The sequence below is a fragment of the Primulina tabacum genome, chromosome 7 (assembly GCF_025594145.1).
Source record: "Primulina tabacum isolate GXHZ01 chromosome 7, ASM2559414v2, whole genome shotgun sequence".
Classification (NCBI taxonomy): Eukaryota; Viridiplantae; Streptophyta; class Magnoliopsida; order Lamiales; family Gesneriaceae; genus Primulina; species Primulina tabacum.
Window position 1 is genome coordinate 41,692,714 of NC_134556.1, and position 22,516 is coordinate 41,715,229.

The 22,516-nt window shown below is 34.9% G+C and overlaps 4 protein-coding genes and 1 pseudogene across 4 annotated transcripts; 1 reads left to right on the forward strand and 4 right to left on the reverse strand.

Annotated features, from left to right (window-relative positions):
• The first annotated feature begins 867 nt into the window (after positions 1-867).
• LOC142552259 (hyperosmolality-gated Ca2+ permeable channel 1.8-like) lies at positions 868-6,478 on the forward strand. Its single transcript, XM_075661973.1, has 11 exons — positions 868-1,630; positions 2,860-3,012; positions 3,387-3,522; positions 3,679-3,780; positions 3,964-4,083; positions 4,166-4,246; positions 4,336-4,676; positions 4,868-5,113; positions 5,276-5,600; positions 5,682-5,915; positions 5,997-6,478. Exons 1-11 carry the CDS (start codon positions 1,317-1,319, stop codon positions 6,270-6,272), a joined length of 2,328 nt encoding a protein of 775 aa, XP_075518088.1. The 5' UTR covers positions 868-1,316; the 3' UTR covers positions 6,273-6,478.
• Positions 6,479-9,191: 2,713 nt separating this feature from the next.
• LOC142551046 (isoflavone reductase homolog) lies at positions 9,192-11,265 on the reverse strand. Its single transcript, XM_075660090.1, has 4 exons — positions 10,854-11,265; positions 10,433-10,673; positions 9,688-9,891; positions 9,192-9,491 (listed from the first exon to the last, which is right to left on the reverse strand). The coding sequence occupies exons 1-4, from the start codon at positions 11,181-11,183 to the stop codon at positions 9,325-9,327; spliced, it is 942 nt and encodes a 313-aa protein (XP_075516205.1). The 5' UTR covers positions 11,184-11,265; the 3' UTR covers positions 9,192-9,324.
• A 1,636-nt stretch (positions 11,266-12,901) lies between these two features.
• Positions 12,902-16,738, reverse strand: LOC142552260 (MOB kinase activator-like 1A). Its single transcript, XM_075661974.1, has 7 exons — positions 16,513-16,738; positions 15,521-15,569; positions 14,827-14,935; positions 14,087-14,180; positions 13,810-13,943; positions 13,520-13,683; positions 12,902-13,135 (listed from the first exon to the last, which is right to left on the reverse strand). The coding sequence occupies exons 1-7, from the start codon at positions 16,533-16,535 to the stop codon at positions 13,064-13,066; spliced, it is 645 nt and encodes a 214-aa protein (XP_075518089.1). The 5' UTR covers positions 16,536-16,738; the 3' UTR covers positions 12,902-13,063.
• Positions 16,739-19,528: 2,790 nt separating this feature from the next.
• On the reverse strand, positions 19,529-20,050 carry LOC142550811 (agamous-like MADS-box protein AGL61). Its single transcript, XM_075659861.1, has one exon. The coding sequence runs from the start codon at positions 20,048-20,050 to the stop codon at positions 19,529-19,531; it is 522 nt and encodes a 173-aa protein (XP_075515976.1).
• A 449-nt stretch (positions 20,051-20,499) lies between these two features.
• LOC142551047 (cadmium-induced protein AS8-like) lies at positions 20,500-21,327 on the reverse strand (annotated as a pseudogene).
• Between the last annotated feature and the right edge of the window lie 1,189 nt (positions 21,328-22,516).

The window sequence follows — 22,516 nt, forward strand, 5'->3', positions numbered from 1 at the left end:
ATTTGTTGAAATGCATTCTGAATTAAAGGACGGAAAAATTATTTTCCACATGTGGGAAGATCCTCCCATGTGATAAAAACAAGTCGCGTGGACACAATGTCGATTTTCGAAGGTTTGAAATCTTGATAATATAGGGGTGATAGTGACCTAATTAATTATTAGATTGCTGTAAACTACTAGCGATTGCGATGAAATTTTAAATTTACCCTTTGGAAAGACATCCACCTTGAGCCATGAAATGTTACATAATACAATGACTTGTTTGGAGTGAACTAGCTAGCTTGTGTCCACCCTTAAACTTTTATTTCCTTCTAATCGAATTAGGGAGCTTGAAAAGACCAAAATTTGTGTGAGACAATCTTATTGGTCGTATTTTGTGAGACGGATCTCTTATTTGAGTCATCCATGAAAAAGTATTACTTTTATGCTAAGAGTATTATTTTTTATTGTAAATATCGGTAGGGATTGACCCGTCTCACAGATAAAGCTTCGTGAGATCGTCTCACAAGATACCTACTCGTTTGAAAATGACACAATATTTTGACATTGTAGCATGCATCAATTTCAATACAAATAAATATATTGCAGTTTGAAAACAAAGGAATTTTCCATATACATTTGACAAATATTATAGGAAAATAATGGAAATTTTATCTGGCCTTGTTTCCATATTCTAACCTCGAAAATCTATTCCTTTTTTATATAAAGAATCAACGCAGTCAATGATATCGTTAATTAATTATAATTTTATCAACATAATCTTGAATTATGTGTATGCACGAGTTCACTTAATTCACGGCGATCTTAGAGCGATTTGCCATAATAAAAACCGCCCATCGGCTCTCCTCGGCGGAGCACAAACACCAAGGAGATCGAAAAACGAGAAAACACCCAAAATTTGCATTTTTCTACCCCACGACAGTACATATTAATCCAAAAACACATTAGAAAACTATCCTCAATCACGAGCACTAAACAAGAACCAATATCCCACCACTTACACTATTCTTTTTGACCTCAAATTCCTCTTTTTCAGTCACCAATCCTCGAAGAAACCAAAAATTATGCTTGACGGTTCCAACTTCACACACATCGCATATTTGCAGACACAAAGAGCTTTTTGAATAAAATACTAACAAACTATTTTCTGAGCGTAAAAGCAAGAAATAGCATACCCACCCAAAAAAAAAATTTATCCTTTGCTTTAAGCTTTTTGAAAACTCGCTTTCAAAAGCTACCTTTTTATTCTTCTTGGTTATCTCTTCCTGTTTCGCATTTTATGCGGCTTTCTGTGAATTCAGGCATAAGGAACAAAGATGGCGACTCTTGAGGATATTGGGGTGTCGGCTCTTTTTAACATAATAGGTGCTATTGGATTCTTGCTGGCTTTTGCACTGCTCAGGATTCAGCCAATCAACGATAGAGTTTACTTTCCCAAATGGTACATTTCTGGGAAGAGGACGACTCCAGGGAGGACGGGCGGCGTGGGGGGGAAATTTGTGAATCTCAATATCTGGACTTATTTCACTTTTCTGAACTGGATGCCTCAGGCTCTGAAGATGAGTGAATCTGATATTATTAACCATGCTGGGCTTGATTCTGCTGTTTTCTTGAGGATCTATAATCTTGGGTACTCTCAAGATCATAACTTTTTAAATTATTTATTACCAGTTTTTCTTCATGGATGATGTGTAGTGGTGCATATTTCTGTTGGAAGAAACTATAAATTTTGGAATTATTAGTTCACTAATCTGTTTTTTTTCAAGTTTTTGTAATCTTGCATGCTTGCCAAAGTTTCAACGTTTCCCCCTTCTGTTCTCATATTCTCTTCCATTTTGTTTTTGTTTTCGTTTTGTTTGTGTTGTGGTCTGTAGTTATGTGAACGCTGGATCAGATTATGTTATTGTCATGATTAATTTTCTTTTCGAAACCAGTATTATATATATGGCACTACAAAGCAATATTTGTTCTCATCCTTAATTCAGTGTTTCTGTATGTGCTGCTTGTTTCCATTAAAATGGTGGTATTTCGCATTATTGCAGGATTTTACATCATCTGTCTCCAACATTATGTTTTATTTCAAGAAGTTGTTAAATCTTATCTAACTGCCTTTTTTTAACTTCAATATGTTCGAAGACAACCGAATATGGCCGCTCACTCTCTCTTTTTTGCCTGGGCGGCCGTTTCTGATGCTTAGTCCGTCTATTATGTATCATGTCCCAGACATTATTTGCGAATCCATTTCAGGGAAAAAAAACATTTATTTTATGTTTTATTTGACCGAAGACCTGGCTGGGGCATATGGTCATTTGAATCGGAAAAAAAATTTATGTAATTTTTCTATAAAAATCAAGATTCGTTCCTCAAATATTTAGGATTACCCTCGTGTCTCGTACTCTCATTCCATCTCACTCAATTACTCAGGCCCACTCCTTGAATTAATTTTTTTATTTGTTATTAATTTGATGGCCTTGGGTGCACTTAAAATGAAAGAAGCTATTCTTTTTGTTCTGTAAATTCCTTGAATTTGTTTGGGGTTCAAGTTTGCTATTATAGTAATTCTATGTGTATCACATTACTGGAACTCTAGGCTTCGATTTTGCCTCAAAAGTCTGAACTTTCCTGGACGCTTTCTTGTATTTATGTCTTAAGATTTTGCGAGCATCGTGCTCTGTCGACATAACATGGTCCTCTTCTCCCCTAGAGTTCATACAATTAGCAGAATTTAGTTGAACGTGATGATTAGTGCAAAGTTTTCTTAGATAATAATGTCATCTCTTTTTTTAACTATATTTTTAAAAATGCAGAGATTATTTTCAGGTCACTTACCCTTGTTATTGTTTTCTTCACATTTGACAGCTTAAAAATATTTGGACCTGTGGCCATTGTGGCACTCCTAGTTCTGCTTCCAGTGAATGCATCCGGTGGTACTTTATTTTTCCTGCGGCGTGACTTGGTTGTCAGCAACATCGACAAGCTTTCGATATCAAATATTCGTCCCAATTCCTTCAAGCAAGTTTCACGTCTCTCTTCCCTGATATACATGACTTACATACGATCTCACCTTGGACACATTGTCATCATTTACATTTATTTTGTGTACCAAAATATTTAAGTTTATTCTAAATATATAAAATGTTAATATAACTTGGTTCAGTATGCAGTATGTTTAAATTGAATTTTCAAATTGGTGAACATGGAATTTTTTAAGGAAAACTGAACATCCATATTTCCAGCTGTGCAGAATCACACAGATAAGGTGATTTATCATCAAATACAAAATATAGGAACACAAATCATCTTAGCATTCTTGATACTCATCTTGTTTAGGTCCTGCTACTTATGCATGCTTTGCTGAGAAAATACATATCGTGATTGAATTTCAGGTTCTTTATCCACATATCACTGGAGTACTTGTTCACGTTTTGGATTTGTTTCATGCTTTATAAGGAATATGGTAAAGTTGCGTCAATGCGACTGAATTTTTTGGCTTCACAAGGCAGGCACGCTGAACAATTCACAGTGAGTTCGACTATTAATGCCTTTTCCAATCAAAGAATCCTGCTCTTAGCGTTATTAGTTTGCGTCAATGCGACTAAATTCTTTCCTCGTTTCACTTCAAAGCTGCAATGTTTTGGTTTTTCTCATTGTATGTTGTTCCATTTGATCTATCCTTAGGTTCTTGTTAGGAATGTGCCGAGCGTTTCTGGACGCTCAATATCAGATAATGTGGAGAGCTTCTTTCAGAAAACCCATCGAGATCACTATCTTTGCCACCAGGTGATAGATTGTAGCGAAAAATTCTTATTTTGAAAAACTTTGTTTTCATAAAATTCAGGTTCTGACCCGAAAATAGAATTTCTACGACTTCATTCAGAAATGCCTGTTCACCCTTTATATTGACTAGTGAAAAGTCTTCTATTGTTCAACCTTTATTTGTTGGCTTGTACCTGTTTCTTGCAGGGTGTATATGATGCTAATAAGTTTGCTAAACTAGTTACAAAAAGAAACCGTCTCCAAAATTGGCTGGACTACAATCAACTTAAATTCGAGAGACATCCAGGAAAGAGACCAACTAGGAAGGTGCTACTTTGTTGTAAATTCCTTCAATTATTTATACCGTTAAGTAGTCTTGTTTTCATTGATAACCCTTTTTGCCTTTCAGAGAGGCTGCCTCGGACTGTGGGGTGAAAGAGTCGACTCGATTGACTTCTACAAAGAGCAAATAAAACAATTCGATAAAAAGGTAAGTTATGCTTGTTCTTTCTCTTTGAGACATGATTCTATATGTATATGTTGATCTTTTTTTTTAATCATTTTGGTCCTTTCTTTTAGATGACACTGGAACGCCAAAAAATTCTCAAGGAGTCTAAATCTGTCACACCAGCTGCGTTTGTATCGTTCAATTCCAGATGGGGGGCTGCCGTTTGTGCCCAGACACAACAGAGCAAAAATCCGACACTGTGGTTGACAAATTGGGCCCCTGAACCACGTGATGTATACTGGAAGAATTTGGCCATAACGTTTTTTTCACTTAGTATTCGGAAACTTATGATTTCAATAGCAGTGTTCGCGTTGGTTTTCTTTTACATGATTCCTATTGCTTTTGTTCAATCATTGGCGAATCTGGAAGGGCTCGAAAGAGTCGCGCCATTTCTCAGGCCAGTTGTTGAATGGTAAGCGGCTATCAAAATGAAAAAATCCGTCTTTCCTTGTGTGGTATTGTTTACATCATTCTACATATCAATACATAGGAGAGGACTATTTAAAAAAAAAACACACACACACACACCGAGTAGGGCCTTTTAAAAAACTAGCCCCTCTGTTTATTTCTTAAATTTAACAAGCAGTTCCATCTGCGTTGCAGGTCATTTGTCAAATCAATTCTACAGGGTTTTGTTCCAGGTTTTGCTCTCAAAGTCTTTTTGTATTTTCTACCAGTAATTTTGATGATCATGTCGAAAATCGAGGGGCATGTGGCAGTCTCAGTATTAGAACGAAGAACGGCTGCAAAATACTACTACTTCATGTTGGTCAATGTGTTTTTAGGCAGTCTAGTGACAGGAACTGCATTCCAGCAACTTGATGCTTTCCTCCACCAATCAGCTACGCAGTAATGTCTCCATCTCTTCTTGGTTCTATTATTTTTTGGAAATATTCAAGATCAAATTTTGCACCGACTAAAATAAATTTTGTGATACAAATAAATTTTTCATGCTTAATTTATTACCAGATAGTTCTCAAATTTAACTTGTTTCGATTATTTTAACCGAAGAATCCCAAGAAATATCGGTGTATCCATACCAATGAAGGCTACTTTCTTTATCACATACATCATGGTGGATGGTTGGGCTGGGATCGCCAGTGAAATCCTTCGTCTGAAACCTCTAGTCATTTTCCAGCTAAAGAACATGTTCATCGTAAAAACCGAAAGGGATTTGGAGAAGGCGATGGACCCTGGGAGCGTTGATTTTCCCGAAGCTTTACCAAGCCTTCAGCTTTACTACCTTCTCGGCATTGTGTACATGGTTGTCACCCCAATACTTCTTCCTTTTATACTTGTATTCTTCGCCTTTGCGTACTTTGTGTATCGTCATCAGGTTATTCCATCTCATGCAGTGAAACCTTTTTTTTTCTCCTTTTGAGTACACACACATATTCATGCATTTTGTCACATCCAGGTTATTAACGTGTATAATCAAAAATATGAGAGCGCCGCTGCATTTTGGCCACATGTTCACGGTCGAATCATAGCAAGCTTAATAATCTCACAGCTGCTACTTATGGGCTTATTGAGCACAAAAAAGGCTGCAAACTCTACTCCTCTGCTTGTAGTGCTACCTATATTGACTCTCGCATTCCACAAGTACTGCAAGAATCGTTTTGAACCGGCCTTCAGAAAGTATCCTCTTGAGGTAAGATCATATGTCCTGCTGAATCTATCATTCTGTACATCTAATTGGACGTTTTAAGGCAAACTCTCTTTGCCTCTACAGGAAGCCATTACCAAGGATAGGCAAGATCCTGCTTCTGAATCAGACTCCAGCTTAAAAACTTACTTGTCTGATGCATACTTGCATCCCATTTTCCACTCTTTTGAAGAAGAGTTGGTTGGAGTTAGAATCGATAAGAACGACTCCCACATTGCCAGTGCCTCACAAAATGATCTCAGTTCTTTTTTCCCTCATCGCGCTTATCATCATGAAAACGAGACACCACAAAACGTCCAACACTACGAAGTTGAATCAGGGGATAATATGTATAGGTTATGATATTGAATCACACCATGATGGCCATCGACATTGAAGGAAGCTTCAGTCCATATTTGATTTAGTGGAAATCTCTAGCTGTGGATTACAGTTCGACTCTATAGAAAGAACATTTCAGTTTTAAGTTTTGTTAGTTTGATGTAACTGAAAAACTGGTCACTGGTTGGTGTTACTAACTTGGTAATGAAGCCAATCAGGATTCTTTTCTACCTCTTTGTTGCTCTCTTTTAAGTCATTGCTAATCAATCATCATTTTTATTTAATGTTTTTTTCCCCGAAAATTAGTAATTTCTGGTTTAAATGAATTTATATTTGGTGTAACAAATTTTATGTTAATTGAAAATATCGATTATTTTTTTAATGAACATATCAATGGTTAAAGGCATTTATCTCTTACAAATATGCTTTATTAGTACATTTGATAATAGAAACGAAAATACTTTTAATTGCTCTGTGTGTTCGTAGGAACAGGTTGATGTGACAAGAAATTTGTCTAGTGCATAAGTTAAGGGCATTTTAGTAATAAATGTCATAAAATTTTGCCCATTTGAGTTTTTTTATATATATAAACAATCACGAAACGAGTTTCAAGACAAACTAAAAATTGCTCGAAATTTTTTATTCTGGATTATCTTTAATGTGTTTTTTTTAGAAATTCTCCCTGAAAATTATTTTGTGAAAATTTCGAATATGAAATATTTTAAATCGATTTTTTTAAGAAAAATCTTTATTGAATTTTAACTTCGAAAACCCACGTGCTTAGGGCTAACCTGTCAAAAGAATTGTATCATCTTGGTAAGTCCATCATTACATATATTTATTCATTTGTAATAAAAATTATTCTGATTATATTATTATAATATGTGAATCCTGCCAACAAATATATCCCACACCTCGTATTACTACCATTTCAAATTCTTAATTTTAATATACTCATCTTTAATTTTTTTTATATAAAACTTACCTAATAACAAAAATTTAAATAGAAAAAAACTAATTTATGTGTAGTATTTAGCAATAATAAAAATATTGTAAAGTTATCATTTTATTCCTATACTTTATTTTTTGTGATTTTTATTATTTAGATTGTTAAATTTCAGTATTACATTTTTTTCAAAAGAACTTTTGATAATTTGAGCGATTGTTAAGATGACATTACATACTTATTTTTTATTTTTTGGAGAGGAACTACATAAGTCCGTTGAAAGAAAAGTAACAAATACGATGAAGTAAAAATTTAAAATTGATTTATACGAGACCTAAAGACATGTAGTAAGACGAATAGGTTTCTTGTGAGATGGTCTTACGAATCTTTATCTATGAGACGGGTCAATCCTACCGATATTCACAATAAAAAGTAATACTCTTAGAATAAAAAGTAATATTTTTCCATGGATGACTCAAATAAGAGATCCGTCTCACACAATACGACCGAGACCGTCTCACACAAATTTTTACCGCAAGAGTTGTATAGCCGTATGGTACGGTTCGCGGTTCCGTTCCAGTGTGGATTTGGAAACAATTCGAGCCCCATTCTTACGATAAGTGACACCTGTTGTTGATCATATCGTGAACGATGGAGGAAACGACCCTATCACGCTACATGCAGGCGTAACGTGTCCGCGACTTTGTTGGAATCGGGGAACTTTGTGGTAATCTATGGCTCTTCAGGTACTGTTTTGTGGCAGAGTTTCGATTATCCGACTGATACATTTGAAACTCCGGTTTGGGGACCACAGGACCGGCAGAAAATGGCCACTCACTCTTGGTTTTGGGACTTGTGGTTTGACGACGAGGGGTGCGATCGAAGGATTATTATGGCGAGTCGAGTGGTTTTAAAAATCAAGTCAAATCCATTGAGAACTTGAGTTTTGACCACCCTGACTTGAACTATAACTTCACAAATGTAACGACTCGGGACGATGAATATTAGAGTGTCTGTTCTCATAAATAATTTACGCGATAGGATTTACCTCGATCTAAAGCGTCATCAAATAAGGTAGTACTACTGCTGCAAATTTGAAAACATTGAATGAAAATGGCTGCTCGGATCGGAGAATCAATTGGCTATGAGATTTCATTATTTCTGCAGTCGTAACCTCAGTTCGTACTAAAGGCATCCGCATCCATCGGAATTAATCCATGTTAATAACTCTCCATCTCATCAAAAATGATGGGGTCCACGAGCCACATATTCATTACATTAACACACCCACATTCATTTAATTTCAACTTTCATTATTTATGGGTCCCACTGTCCACTTACTCATTTTTTTTTATTTTTAATATTTCAATATCTTTCTAATATTTTTAAAATTTTACAACAAATATTACTAAAAATAAATAGTATTATTATTTTAAAAATAAGTTAATTCCAATATTCATTAAAATATTATTAAGAAATGAAAAAAAAGTTGGACTCTTTTATTTAAAATATTATTCAACACAATCTCTTTAAAAAAAAACACAAAATACAAAGAAAACGAATTACGATAATCGAATATAGCCGTTGGTGCATAATTTTGCCGTGCCGTTGGTGATAATTAGCGACGGTTTTTGAAAAACCGTCGCACATAGCGACGGGTGTTAAAAAACCGTCGCAAATAGCGACCTTTTTTTAAAAAAAACAGACGCTTTTCACTTTGCGACGGTTTACAAAAAACCGTTGCAAAGTTGCGATGGTTTACAAAAAACCGTCGCAAATTTAATGAATTTCTTGGCTGCCATATCGGCCAAGATAATTAATTCTTGCGCCCACGTTGGTGGGCGAAAATTAATGGATGTTATTAACACCCATTAACCAACCAATGTGTATGACCTAAAGTAACAGAGTTGACATTATATGCTCTCGATGTGGTTTGATTTTAGTGAATATAATATTCGTTGATATTATTAGCTACAAGACTAAAAACACAGAGAACATAGACAGAAAGGGACAAATGCAATGTTGGACAAAGAACTAATTCAAAATTCAAAAAAGGCGTTTGACAGTTAAACGAGGCATGCATTTCAAGATATTGCAGCCGTTTCATAGAGGCAAAACAAGTGCAGAAAATCATAGGTAACGCTTCAGATATTCACGCATTCGAGTGTAGCGAACTTGAGGATAAAGTTGTGAAGCTTCTTCTCCATTTTCACTAATCTCAAAGTTTGTTAAGCTTCCTTCATAGAAAATATGATAGAAATGTCCCATTCCAACTTGCATAACAAAGTTGTCACTCCCTGCATTATGTCAAGGAGAGCTGAAAATTAGATGAGCAACATATAATATATATAATCTTTAACCCTTCATTTTTACAACTTTTTATTTCTACTACAGTAGATATATATTGCTTTGTTTCTTACCGGATCTGGGAACTTCTATGAACTTGTACTACATGAAAAAATGCGATTTTAGTTCTTGCCAATAATTATTTACCTTTTAATTGAGCTAGGAAGTCTTCTTCTGAAACGTTTATTTTCTCCAGTGTTTCTCCCGTAAGCTTCTCCCATATTTCGACCAACTCTCTTTGAGTTAGAATGTTTTCCGGTGGCCTCAAATACAATGTCTTGTTCAACGTGCGAGGGTCATCGATAGACTTTATCGTATACGTTGCTATATCATCTTCATCCATATAGATAGCTAGAATTGTTAAAAAAATCATCAAAAAATAAGATTAGGCCCTCGCACGTTCAAATGAGAGAAAAATAGAGGAATTGTTATCTGACTTCTGGTACTCACGGTTTAACTTTTTGTGAAAAGGATCTCCGATCCATTCAAACTTATGAAAAATATTATTTTTCGTTGTAGTCGAGTCGACTCATACCTATTCTAAATGACTGCGCCTATTTAGAGGATTGCTGATACGTGTATCTAACATAATATATCATTGTGATATTCAGATACATGTATCATGTATTTTAATTCATGAATTCTTCTTTCATATCCGCACCAACTTATTCTTGAATCTTGTCGTGTATGATATTGCCAAATGTTTGGGTTTATATAATCATAACATTAACTATATTAGTATCATAATAATTGTATTGAATTATTCAGATATATTAAACCAATTGTTTTTTTAAAAAAAGATGGAGAAGTGATTTAATTAATAGAAGAAGCAGTATATTGACGCAAATTAATTAAAATTTAAGTGAATAATAAGCATGCACTAAATTTACACCTTTGACATTTCCATCTCCGTATAGGGAGACTTTGTGCTTTGGAGGAAGAAGGGTTTCCATCTGAGAGAGATTTCCGGCGAAATATCCGGCGAAACAGTTGGCGGAGACATACGTGTGAGGTATTTTAGCTTCTTCAATGGCTTTTCTTACAATCATTTTTTCATCAAAAGTAACTCTTCCTGGCTCAAGGGCATGCTCCATTCGCGCAGGGTCCAAACCAAACTCCGAAGGCAAGAATCGCTGCAAATTAAATTATGTAATATTTGCATTCATTTTCGGAAAATTTTTTATATCTTATTAATTATTATATTTTCTTAAAAATAAAAATAATAAACACATCGGTTTTAATGACATGGTTGCTAAAAGTGAAGTTTTAGATATGAAACCGCTAATAATTAGATGTGATCGACAATTTGTCACCTTGATGTTTCCAGCTTCTTGAATGGCGTTAACGAGTTTCAGCTGCTGCAACAGATTGTGGCTCCTGAAATGCACGCCGGACATGGCGGAAACCACCACGTCCACTCGCTTCACCGCCTCCACCAAGCTACGGTGGTCGGAAAAGGATCCATCCACCAACTCCGCCCCCTGACGCTTGAACTCCAACATGAGCTGCAATTTGTCGATGTCAAGGCCGATCTCCGGACGCCGGAGGATGTAAGTAGGGTGGCCCTCCGCCAGGCTTGCCCTGACCAGCCTCTTTCCCATGTAACCTGTTCCACCCACGACAAGAACCCTACTTTTTGCCATATTTTAGATCTTTATTTATTGTTGTTGTTATATTTTTTTGAGCTTGATCGAAGACTCGGGAAACTGAGCAGTCGTTATATAGGGGAGTTTCGTAACAAATCTGAAGTGAAAGTTACTCAAATATATATATAACGTCGATAAGAATTCATGTCTGAAAACGACACAAATCATGTATGTATTATCATATAATATCTGTATCAATTCCCCAAAAAAAAAAAATTTGGCATTTTACTCGATATTTTTTTCATGGATCGAATCGACTAAAGTTCTCCCACAATAAAATCTCATAAAAAAAAATTCATATACCATTATACACAGTTAAATTAAAGTTACTTTCAGCGTCGATCATCATGGACTCTATGGATTTATATATATTGTAGTGCTTTCTTTAGATAAGAGATTTTACTGATTTGCCGACAATTATTAAATGTTTCATGAAGAATTTTGCATGTTAAAAAAACCAAATTTTGTAAACATATTTATCTTGTTAAAGAAAATGCCCTTCATTAAATTTTCTTAAAAATCTTATTTTAATTTATATCTCTGTATCCTTGAAAATGATTTATTATACATTAATTTAACGGTAATATTAAAAAATAAAATAATAAGTCCGAACGTCTTATATTAGTATTACAGTAAAATTAAGTGAAGACTTTAATCAATCAACTTATTTTCTTGGCACTACCAATTTAATAATCTATTAAAGAAAATCTATAAAACTTTAGCTTTAAAAAATTAGTCAGTCTTGCACTAAAAAAAGAAGTTTTTATGGTTTAACTCGTATTGTCTATTTTTAAAAGTATTCGTAAGCAAAATAACTTAATTATAAATGCTTTTCGAGTTAATAAAATGGTAAAGCTTAAACGTAAACTCGATAATATACATAGAAAATATTAATTTAATTTATATTTACAAAAATTTTGTACGTAATTAAAAGGTAAAATATGGTAAAAATCTATGAGTACATTAAGATCAGATGCATTTTGGGAGCACAAACTTAATTTTCTAAATCTCGAGTTTTTTTGTTGGCGTAAATAAATAATCTGCCTAAACAAACAAAGTAGTGTATGTGTGAGACCTATAATGATAGCACAAGCGAACAGAATTTGCGGTAGTGGTGAACAACTGGCACTTTTAATTATTTGAAACCTTTCATTCAACCCAAGGTATTCGTTTGAACATGCAAAGTTTAAGGATTGTCTTTCTTATTGTACGGTATTTGTTTTAAGTTGCAAACGATTGAATCAAACTCTAGTGAATTTTTAGAGTTATATATGTTATTCATACGAATTTTCATCATCTTTATTTCATATACACGTCATTCACCGTCTCATCCCACGATTCAAACAATCCCTTTAAAACAACAAATAGAAGAATATCTGAACTATTAATATATATTTTTCTGAATAATTATAATGACTATTAATATTGGTTCTTCGGAGTCTGTAGTCTCTCTCAGATGTATGCATATAATCAAAAAGATCAAACGAGCAAGTAAATGACAAGATAAAGTCTCATCGTAAATTCATAATAAATTTTACTTCCTCTTTTTGTGAACATGAAATGGAATTTCCAGCATGTTTCAACGTGTTTCTAACTTTGTATTATTCGTTCCGTGATTTCGCAACGAGTAGCTGTCGATAAACTACAGGCTGAAATTTGCACCTCTGTATATGATAGCTGTAAATTGTAATGCCTTGTTTTTTGGACATGTTGACGCGAGACAAGCACATAATATGAGAACACAAGCAACTGGATTCTTACAGGAACATGAAAAGTAAATAGCTGCGAAACATCAGTAATGCTAAAATCGTTACTGGGGTTGCAACCAAACACTTAATTCATAAATAAAAGTCAGTTCGAATCATCTAAACACGTCTTTAATATGGGACGATGGATTCTATGAGTTCTTCAAGAGGAGCGAGTTCCTTCTTGTCTATCAGCATGAATTCCTGCACAATTAAAGCAAATCTTCATCAAATTGAAACTGTGAAACAAAGGAAGGGATATGTGAGATGCCACTGAAAAACCCAAGAATCTCAAGAACGATTGAGCAAAGCCCAGTAGAAATAACAGGTATTTTCATATTCGAGCTCGGTATCTAGCTAGCTGGCTCTTATAAGCCAAAAAATGATCTGAAGTGAGAATAAAATAAACAATTATTTGGATAAGTGTTTGCACAAAAAACCAAACAAGTGAAATAAAATAAATTGGATAAAAAATAGATTTTGTTAAATAATAAGCTAAAAAGAGAGCTAGGAAAGTTTTGATGATTTCGAGCTGAGTGGTGATGAAAAATAAGTAATATACTGAGATCCCAAGGATAAAAAACTTACACAGGTAAATAGTATGAAATGCTTGAAACATGTATTTAGATGTGCCTCCTCTTTGAGACTCACAATCTTCTGAAAATGAGAGTGATATATATGTGCATATACACGAAACAGACGTTTGAATATGGTCTTCACAACATCCCTGAAATTTGAAGGGAATGGAGTTCCTGCAGTATTTTCTTTTGTCAGTTTGATGTGTCATCAAAAACAAGATGATAGAAATTTCAAACGAATAAAGAGAATCACGGCCAACGTGTATTCAAGGAGGTGATAGCATAAGATATTATTATTACCGAGTTTTTGAGGAAATATTGACTCGTCATCCAATTGGGTTTCGATCCAATCCATTAAGTACTCAACATATTTAGGAGCCGAAACTTCAATAGGTTTCTTGATTTGTACGCCGTCTGCCCATCTGTATTCGTATCTGCAAAACATATATGGCGCAGCTTGGTAACACATGATTTCTAAGTTTCTTTATAAAGATGGTGATTGCGGGTATCATTGACATTATTAACTGGAAATACATCACTGTGAAACATTTGTTATCCGAAAATAATTGAGGCGTACTTAGGGCCGGCTGACATTGTAGGGCAGTTCTCTGGTGTGCAGAACTCTGTGAGTGTTCCATAAAGAAGGTTCACTTGATTGAAGAAATCCACAGCTGAAAAGTAAAATTAATAATCAAACCGACTTTTTAATTATGATCCTCAAAGTGATCAGAGTGGATGCACAAAGAAAGGGAAAAAAGTACTGCACTCTATGCATCTGTACAGTTTCCAGCATATAACTAGGGTTCGTGGAATTATATACGTTATAATCCATAAGCTATAATCTTCTAAATAAGGCATGAAATATATAAAAGGCTCAAGTTAAGAGAAGCAGATTAACATAGGGGTATAAAAGAGTCAAACTTCAGTTGAGTTCATAAAAGTTCACAGGATCATAAACAACCAAAATTGAGCTCAAGCACAAACAATATTCAGCTCGAGTGAGCTCGAGATTAATTTACTCAACCAACTCATAAGCATGCTCTACTCATCCAAATCTTACACATCTAGATTGAAGGGGAGCATGCATTGTCTCACTTTTAAATAAAGACTGCAAGATGTTTATTCGTATTGTTATGTATTGTTTTTTTTTCATTCATTCAATAAATCAACACACTTGTACTGATTTGTATGTTCATCTAATATCCAAACCAAACCTGAGAATGTAAATTCGAAAAATGAACAACTTAATAAGCATACTTCCACTTAATTTCAAACACACGTAAATTGTACACACGCAGAGGGGGAAAAAGAGAGTACTGTTGACAGCAAGCCATTCATTTATATCCTCGCCGGGAGGTAGCCTTACAGCTTCTCTCAAGTTTCCACTACCCAAAGTGGCATCAATATGCTTTCTCAGCTGTGCCCCCTAACAATTGATTATACTGATTAAATAATGTAACGTGGTACCTGTTAAAATTAAAAAAAAAGGTATGCAGAATGCAAAACGTGGATACAGAGCATCAAGAAAGCAAGTACAACATGAAAATCACAATAAATCGAACAGTGAGTGATGAAATGTGAAGAATGTGGATATGGGGGAGAAAAAGAAAAAAGAAAGGAAAAGAAAAGTGTAACTACCCCTTTACAGTGTACCTCGATGAAATGAGAATGGAATTTACATTAACACAAACTAAAAGTCAAGTTTCCCTCTTGGTGTGGTGGGCATCGTTATGTATGGCAAATAAAGTAGAAATTTCCTTGGAGAATAGAGAAGGGGCAGATAAGTGCCACATAATCAAAAGAAGCATAACATTTGAAAATCTTTAAAATCAATTGTCAAACCAAATCAAAGTTCTCAATTCGTAGGAGGTTCAAATTTATTTTGTTTCTGCCAGCAGAAAACATAGAGGTTTAAAAAATGAGCATTCGTCAAACTGAAGTTCTTCACCACATGGCAATAACTGAGAAACGGAAATGGAAATAAAGCTTATATCGCAAAAATGCCACTTACCTTAGTCCCTGACGGTGCACATTTTTTTGGACGGAATGTTTTTTGGTTCCTGTTTGAGAAATTAAAAGCCGAGCTCATAAATAACGAGAAGCACTCAAAACAAAGTATCAATAACAAATAACATATAAAAGAGAAAATTATTGGATGAATTGATAAAAGTAATTGAGATTAAGATAATGGAAATAGCTACAGACCAGTTTAGCACCACAAGTAACTCAATAAAAGGATATCTGAAGCACCTGTTTCACTATCTTCATGTATAACATGCAGATAATCACAAATTTCCAAGGTTCAAACATCATTCGGTTGTGCCTTTAGGGAAACAATTTCCTATAGACATTTTATTGGTAAAAAAATCACAGGGATTCAAATAGCAGAGAAGTTCGATTCGACTCACTGGCCTAAGATCACAAATTCATATATCGTGCCGCTCAACTTTAAAAAGTAAACCATGTTTCAATCCATTTATTCACGATTCCAATCTTTTAGCACATGTTGTAACAATTATCCAGGTAAAAATGTGATTTTTTACATACCATACTTAAAGATTCAACTGTCCTCCAGACAACATATAGATTCACTGGCAAAATCTCACAAACAAGCTATGTTTCAATCCCTTCTACCCAATCATAAAGCTATTAATGCATTATGTACCCTCAAAACTGAAAGCTTAAACCTTTTACCCTTCATTAGACTCCTCCGACATGAACTTTCCCTCTTCAAAAATTTTAATCTTTGAAGATAAAATTTCATCTTCTTTCTTGGTAAATCCATCAAAAGAGCAGCAAAAGAAAAGAAAGAAAAGAAAAGGATAGCACAGATCACAGAAAAAAACCAGATGACAATAATCAAGAAAAGCCAAACGCAAAAAAATAACATCAACAATACAAAGAATCAATCCAAGAAAGGGACAGATCTGATTATAAATCAATCACAAAAAGAGATATCGATCAATACACCCAAATGAAATGTTATTTAGGAACAGAAATCACCTGCCCAGGCCAAAGAGACTCATGGCTCCGGATAGAAAGATGGATGGAATGGGATGAAAAAAGAGATTATTCACACACACACACACAGAGGAATATGTTGGCGTATTTATGGGATTGGAGCAGTTGTAGAGGAAACGTCGAAAAAAGCTGTCGAGCACTGACTTCCCCTCCAATAATAAACAGAACAAAACAGAACTACCAGCGCAGGGGTGGGGTCCGGGAGTGATGTAATAAAATGTCTTTTATATATATATATTATACATATGTGTGTGTGTGTGTAAATGTAATTTCCCCAAAAATATTTTTTTTGTTCTGACCCAATATTTATAATCTTTTTTCATAATCATAAATTTCAGTTATATATTTTTTTGGCAATTTATTTTGATATTCCATCGAAATATCCAAATTTATCCATCTTTGATTATATTTATATTTAAATTTCTGATGATGAAAATATTCTCATTAAATAATAAGAGCTTACATAATTCAAATTTACTATTATATTCAAGTTAAAATTTAATGCTGTTATCACTTTTAGCACACAAGTTTATATTGAACTTTAGTTTCTCGTTCAAATATCTTAAATTTAAAAGTTTTGTGATTTTTTAAAACATTTCAACTAAGCGTAGGTCTCTTGTGAGACAGTCTCACGAATCTTTATCTGTGAGACGGGTCAACTCTACCGATATTCACAATAAAAAGTTATACTTTTAGTATAAAAAGTAATAATTTTTCATGGATGATCCAAATAAGAGATCCATCTCATAAAATACGACCCGTGAGACTGTTTCACATGAATTTTTGAATTCAACTAAAATGATGAAAACTAGTTGTCGTAATAAGTATATGGCTAAAATTGAAAACCAATATAGACTACATGTTTAATAATAATGTAAAAAACAATTACAAGTTATTTTAAAATTAAGTTGTTTTTTTCTTATTTTTTAATAGTTTAATAATTTATTATTTTTAAACATTAATATTTTTTATAAAAAAAACAAATAAATATTGATTAAGTTGGTACTAAACGGTATTCCATTTGACCCACCCACCAATTGATCCACATTAAGGGATCGTGATATTGAAATATGGTGGATTTGGGCACAACAAAAAAGGCCCGTTTAAGTAGTTGTACGCTACATTTGATGGGCCTGGTTGATCCCAATGATGGGTAAATGCCTGATATTAATATGATTTATACTATTTTGTCCGGAAAAAACACATTAGAGAGAATGATTTTCTCAAACTCAATACATGTTATACATACTTACATTTATTAACATACTTACATTTATTATCACGATCTATTAGATATATTAAAATTTAATAACTCAAAACATTAATTAATCTCTTTATCTTGAGTTTAACTCAACCAACAACTCACAATACATAATTATTCATATATAAGTCTATATAAATAGAATTGATCCAGCGTACTTATTTGCCCTCGATGATGTCTGGAGCAGTTTTTCGTGGAAGCATGTAAGCGTTTCTCTTCCAGAAAAAAAAAAAAACGGGAGTCGACTTATAATAGGACCCAAAAGGAAGACATAGCATCTTACTCCTACGGGGTTGGAAGCCATGTCCTCCGTTCTCTGCCCCTATCAAGGGACGATGCTTGGACACTGTTTAGAAATAAGGCTTTTGGCAATGAAACTTGTTGCAGTTGTCCTCCTAAACTCGAGTATATCTCGGGTTTTAGTTGATAAGCGTGAGGGTCTACATCTGGCAATTCTTGCCCTGGGTGGCTTGATTGCTTCTAAAGACCGGTCGGAACTAAAATGGAAGGAAATTTACGAGAGTTTTAGCTGGCATGTCAGCAACAATTCTATGCTAGATGAAGTAAAAACAGTTATGTTGCTTAGCTTCAAAGATTTACCATATTTTCTCAAGGAACTGCTTTCTGATTGTTGCTGTTTCCCTGTTGAGCATTGGGTTGGAGCATGAAGATTGTTTAGGATGTGGATGGGGGAAGGACGTGGGAAAGATCTATTTGAGAGAACTCATCTCTAGATGCCTTCTTCAAGTCGAGAAGCGTAGCAGTTTCTTGAGACCCAAAGTATGTAAAATGCATGACTTGATGCGGGAGCTAGCTCTTTTCACCGCTGAAAAGACCATTTCATATCTCTATGTAATCCACAAGATCTCAAAGATGGAATACCAGCACGCCGGATATCCATTCATGCTGATTCAGCTATTTCAGTTTGGGCACGATATTATTTTCCGCCTTCAATGTTAAAGATCATAATAGCCTTCCCTTGGATACACTTTTATCTAACTTTATATTATTGAGGGTACTAGAATTGAGGGATTCCCCAATCGATAACACACCTAAAGCCGAGAGACTTGGGTCACAGAGGAACTAGGATCAGCAATCTTCCCAATTCTGTTGGCAAGCTAAAACATCTGCTGACACTTGATATCCGAGGAACAGAAGTGAAGGAACTTCCTTATGGGATGGAAGGGTTGAAAATTTTACGGCATTTACTCATCTATGGAGCCAGAGGTCCGCCCTGTCAAGAATTCTCGTACACAAGGGGAGTGAGAGTCCCGATATCTTTACTCATGTTAAAGAACTTGCAAGTTCTGAATTGCCTTGAAGCAAATTGTGAAATAGCGAAGGGATTCGGTGAACTTTCAATATTAGAAGTATTCATAGAGAAGAAAGATTATTCAAAAGTGATGCACATCCCAGAAAGTGATTATGGAAAGTCCCTTTGAGTACGTGCAATTGAGCAAAAAGTCCCTGCTCTCGTCTCTCCGGTATTCCATATTATTTTTGTTTTATTGCAGGCCATTCAGTATTAACATGTATACGTACCTCAAACAATACTTAATCAATATCTCAAACTCATTTTAATTCATCAATGGTTCCTTACAGATTTATAATGAACTCAACCAGACACCTGAAAATTGAATCAATCCATACGAAACAGTTACTATCTCAATTAAAAAAGAAAAAATAATTTAAAATATATAGAAAGCCGAAGAATCCTAGAATTGACTCGTGATTGATCTAGTTAGTCATCACGTCACGCGCCGCAATCTTGGTTTTCACTACTTGTAGAGCCTTTTCAATGTCTTGGAGTTGGCCGAACTCCAGGTTCTCCAGAATCATATCCCAGGCGAGTGGTCCCTTCCCCAACGCCTCATTGATCCTGTTCTCCATATCCGTCAGCGCGGGCTTCTCGGGGATCTCTGATCCACAAAGAAGCAGGGTTTCTGCACCAGCAGCAGTACCCTTCTTGGCCACAGAAGAAGAAGGATCGGCAAGGTAGCGCTTCAAAAGCGGGTTGAATTCAGGATCTCCTCCCACGTAGAGGTTTCCGGACATGGAGAAGGCAATGAACCCCGCCTGGGCGTCGAATTTCTGGCAGAAGTCAGTGACCTTGTTGAAGAGGCCTTGGCGCCGTTTTGTGAAGGTTGTGTTCAGTTCACCTCTGTCCTCGATCAGCTTGATCCCCACCCTCCTGTCTTTTCGTTTCTTCTTGTTTAAGACGTCCATAACTTCTAGTATCTGGTTTTCTGGGACGTCCATTGTTACGGCCGCAGATGCATGAAATTGTGAGAGAGAGAGAGAGAGAGAGAGAGAGAGAGGAGACGCTAGCGAGATTGTGAGCAAGTCGACCACGATCTAGAAAATCTGAATTTCTGTATTCTCTGGTGAAGTCCTAATCTAATAAAATTTATTTATGTAGACATGTGTCAGCTGTTTTAAATTTTATGGAGTGCAATTTGAAAAAGAAAATCATGACTTGTAAATCGCGATCCCATTTTTACCATATCTGAACGGATTTGAGTCTCAATATAAATCTATTAGTTTCCCTAAAAAGTCATAGAAACTGCTCAAGGCCGTGTTTCCTTTCTTTGTCGTTCTATTTTTTTTGCTATTGAATTTTTTTAAAATAGCATCTATTATAATAAGAGAAAATAGTTTTTTTTTTTCCTACTATTTAGTTCAATTTCTTGAAAAAATAATAAACCAGAACTTAAAATTATACAAGGTAATTGACAAAAAAAACATTCTCTTAATAATAGTAATAACAATAACAATAATAATCATCGTCAACAAGTCCTTTAAGGTAACTATCTTGGTTATTTGACTATTTTAGTAAACCATAAAGGAAACAAGTTTCCACCAAATCTTTGTAAACAATCAGTGACGGGTTTTGTATTGGAAATCAACATGGTTCTCAAGTCGGATAAATTCATTCCGTTCTCCAGTGGATTTTTAAACTCGAGTAGATTTCGTTGGACATCGAAAATGCATGATCTGCTTGCGTCCCAGCTAACTTCTTCACTGGATTCTGTTTGCAAGCAAACCTCTAGCCCGAGCAGCTTCCAATGCTCCTCTTCTTGTCACCGTAAAAGCTAACACAACAATTAAACGATTAATCTATCGTCTCCTTGATTTTACACCAATCAAGCAGCCAGCAAGCTGGTTTAAACAAAAAAAAATAAGCAGCAGCCATTATCTTCTGATTTTACATGCGTATGTTGCATCTAAGCAATTGATACAAAAGAATTTGCAACGACAAAAGGATGGGTTTCAAAAGTGAGAAAGGTACCATTACGAGGGACCGTAAAGATGTAATTGGTTGGAAGGCCAATGCCAAAACCGAGCAAAGTGAAGCCAACGCTAAACCCGACGCCACAGCCAGATCCAACATAACCAATTACTTCAGGGCCAAAGCCAGGACCCCATCCCACGCCGCAACCGATGCCTATTCCAGCTCCCCAAAAGGCTCCGTACGTTGGATGCACTGGGTTCCATCTTTCATATCTTCTGAAAATGCTCTTTATAATCATTTTAACCTGAAATTGAGAAACAAAAAGTAGAGAATCAGGAAACAATTAATTATTGCAATATTCAAAAGTTAGCAATGTACACAAGGTATTTCATGACTAATATGCCATGGTGTCTTCAGTAATACTACATATAACACACTCGTGACAAGAAAGCTTCTCACTTCAAACATAAATTCCAATTTCAGAAAATTTATTATAACTAAATATTGTAAAAGTATCATTCGAGGCTAGGCTTATTAAGAAGTTACAACGTTCCTCTCACCGTGTTTAATTACCCTCCGTCCATTTTCTATGTAGAAGGTGAACTGAAATATACAAAGCCAAAACAAGAGAAAAAAATTATTTACGTCCTTGCCAAAACTCTAAACTTAAAGTATACAAACTCTATAAAATGATCTCTGACTTGCCGTATAAAACTGTAATTCAGATATATATACACACACAAACACTCACATATGTATGTGAGTGTTTGTGTGTGTATACGCTAGCTCGTGTGCATACATGTATATTCACGCAGTAAATTAAACGTCCATGCAGACGGCCGGCGGCGAAAACCCACTAGTTAAATGGACTATTAGACCCAGTTCTGACGAATTTAAATTGAAACTCTTCCCAAAAACAAAACTGCGCGCAAGGAAAAACTAGGAAAAAAATTATAGCATTCTGTTCCTGTGCGTGCATGGAAGAACCCACAGAAAAATGGAAAATTCGTTTTGATAATTACAGTTACGTTTCGTTAAAATAAGTCACGAAGAATTCAAAGTACCTGGAACCGAATGAGTTTATCGTGTGTCAGAGGTAAGCCAGTGTGAATACGTCGCCGCGTTCACCGTTCAAGCGCAACCGCAAGCTTTTGCGGATAATATAAAGCACCTTTTTTCAGGATATCCAAGCGAAGCACATATGACTAGTCTTGAATAATAATTACAAGAGTGATTATTTTTATCGACATTTTTTTGCAAATTTGTTTTATTGTGTGTATTATGATTTACTTTACTAATATAATTTACACGTTATCGAAATTTACTAATATGTATTAAAGATTAGCAATTCAAGTTTAATCGTCACAAAAGTACACTTCTATATGTAAAATTAATTTTTGTTTTTATATTATAAAATTGATAGTATCGTTATATTTGACAATTTATTTATTATATATAAGTACACTTCTATATATAAAATAAAATTAATTTTT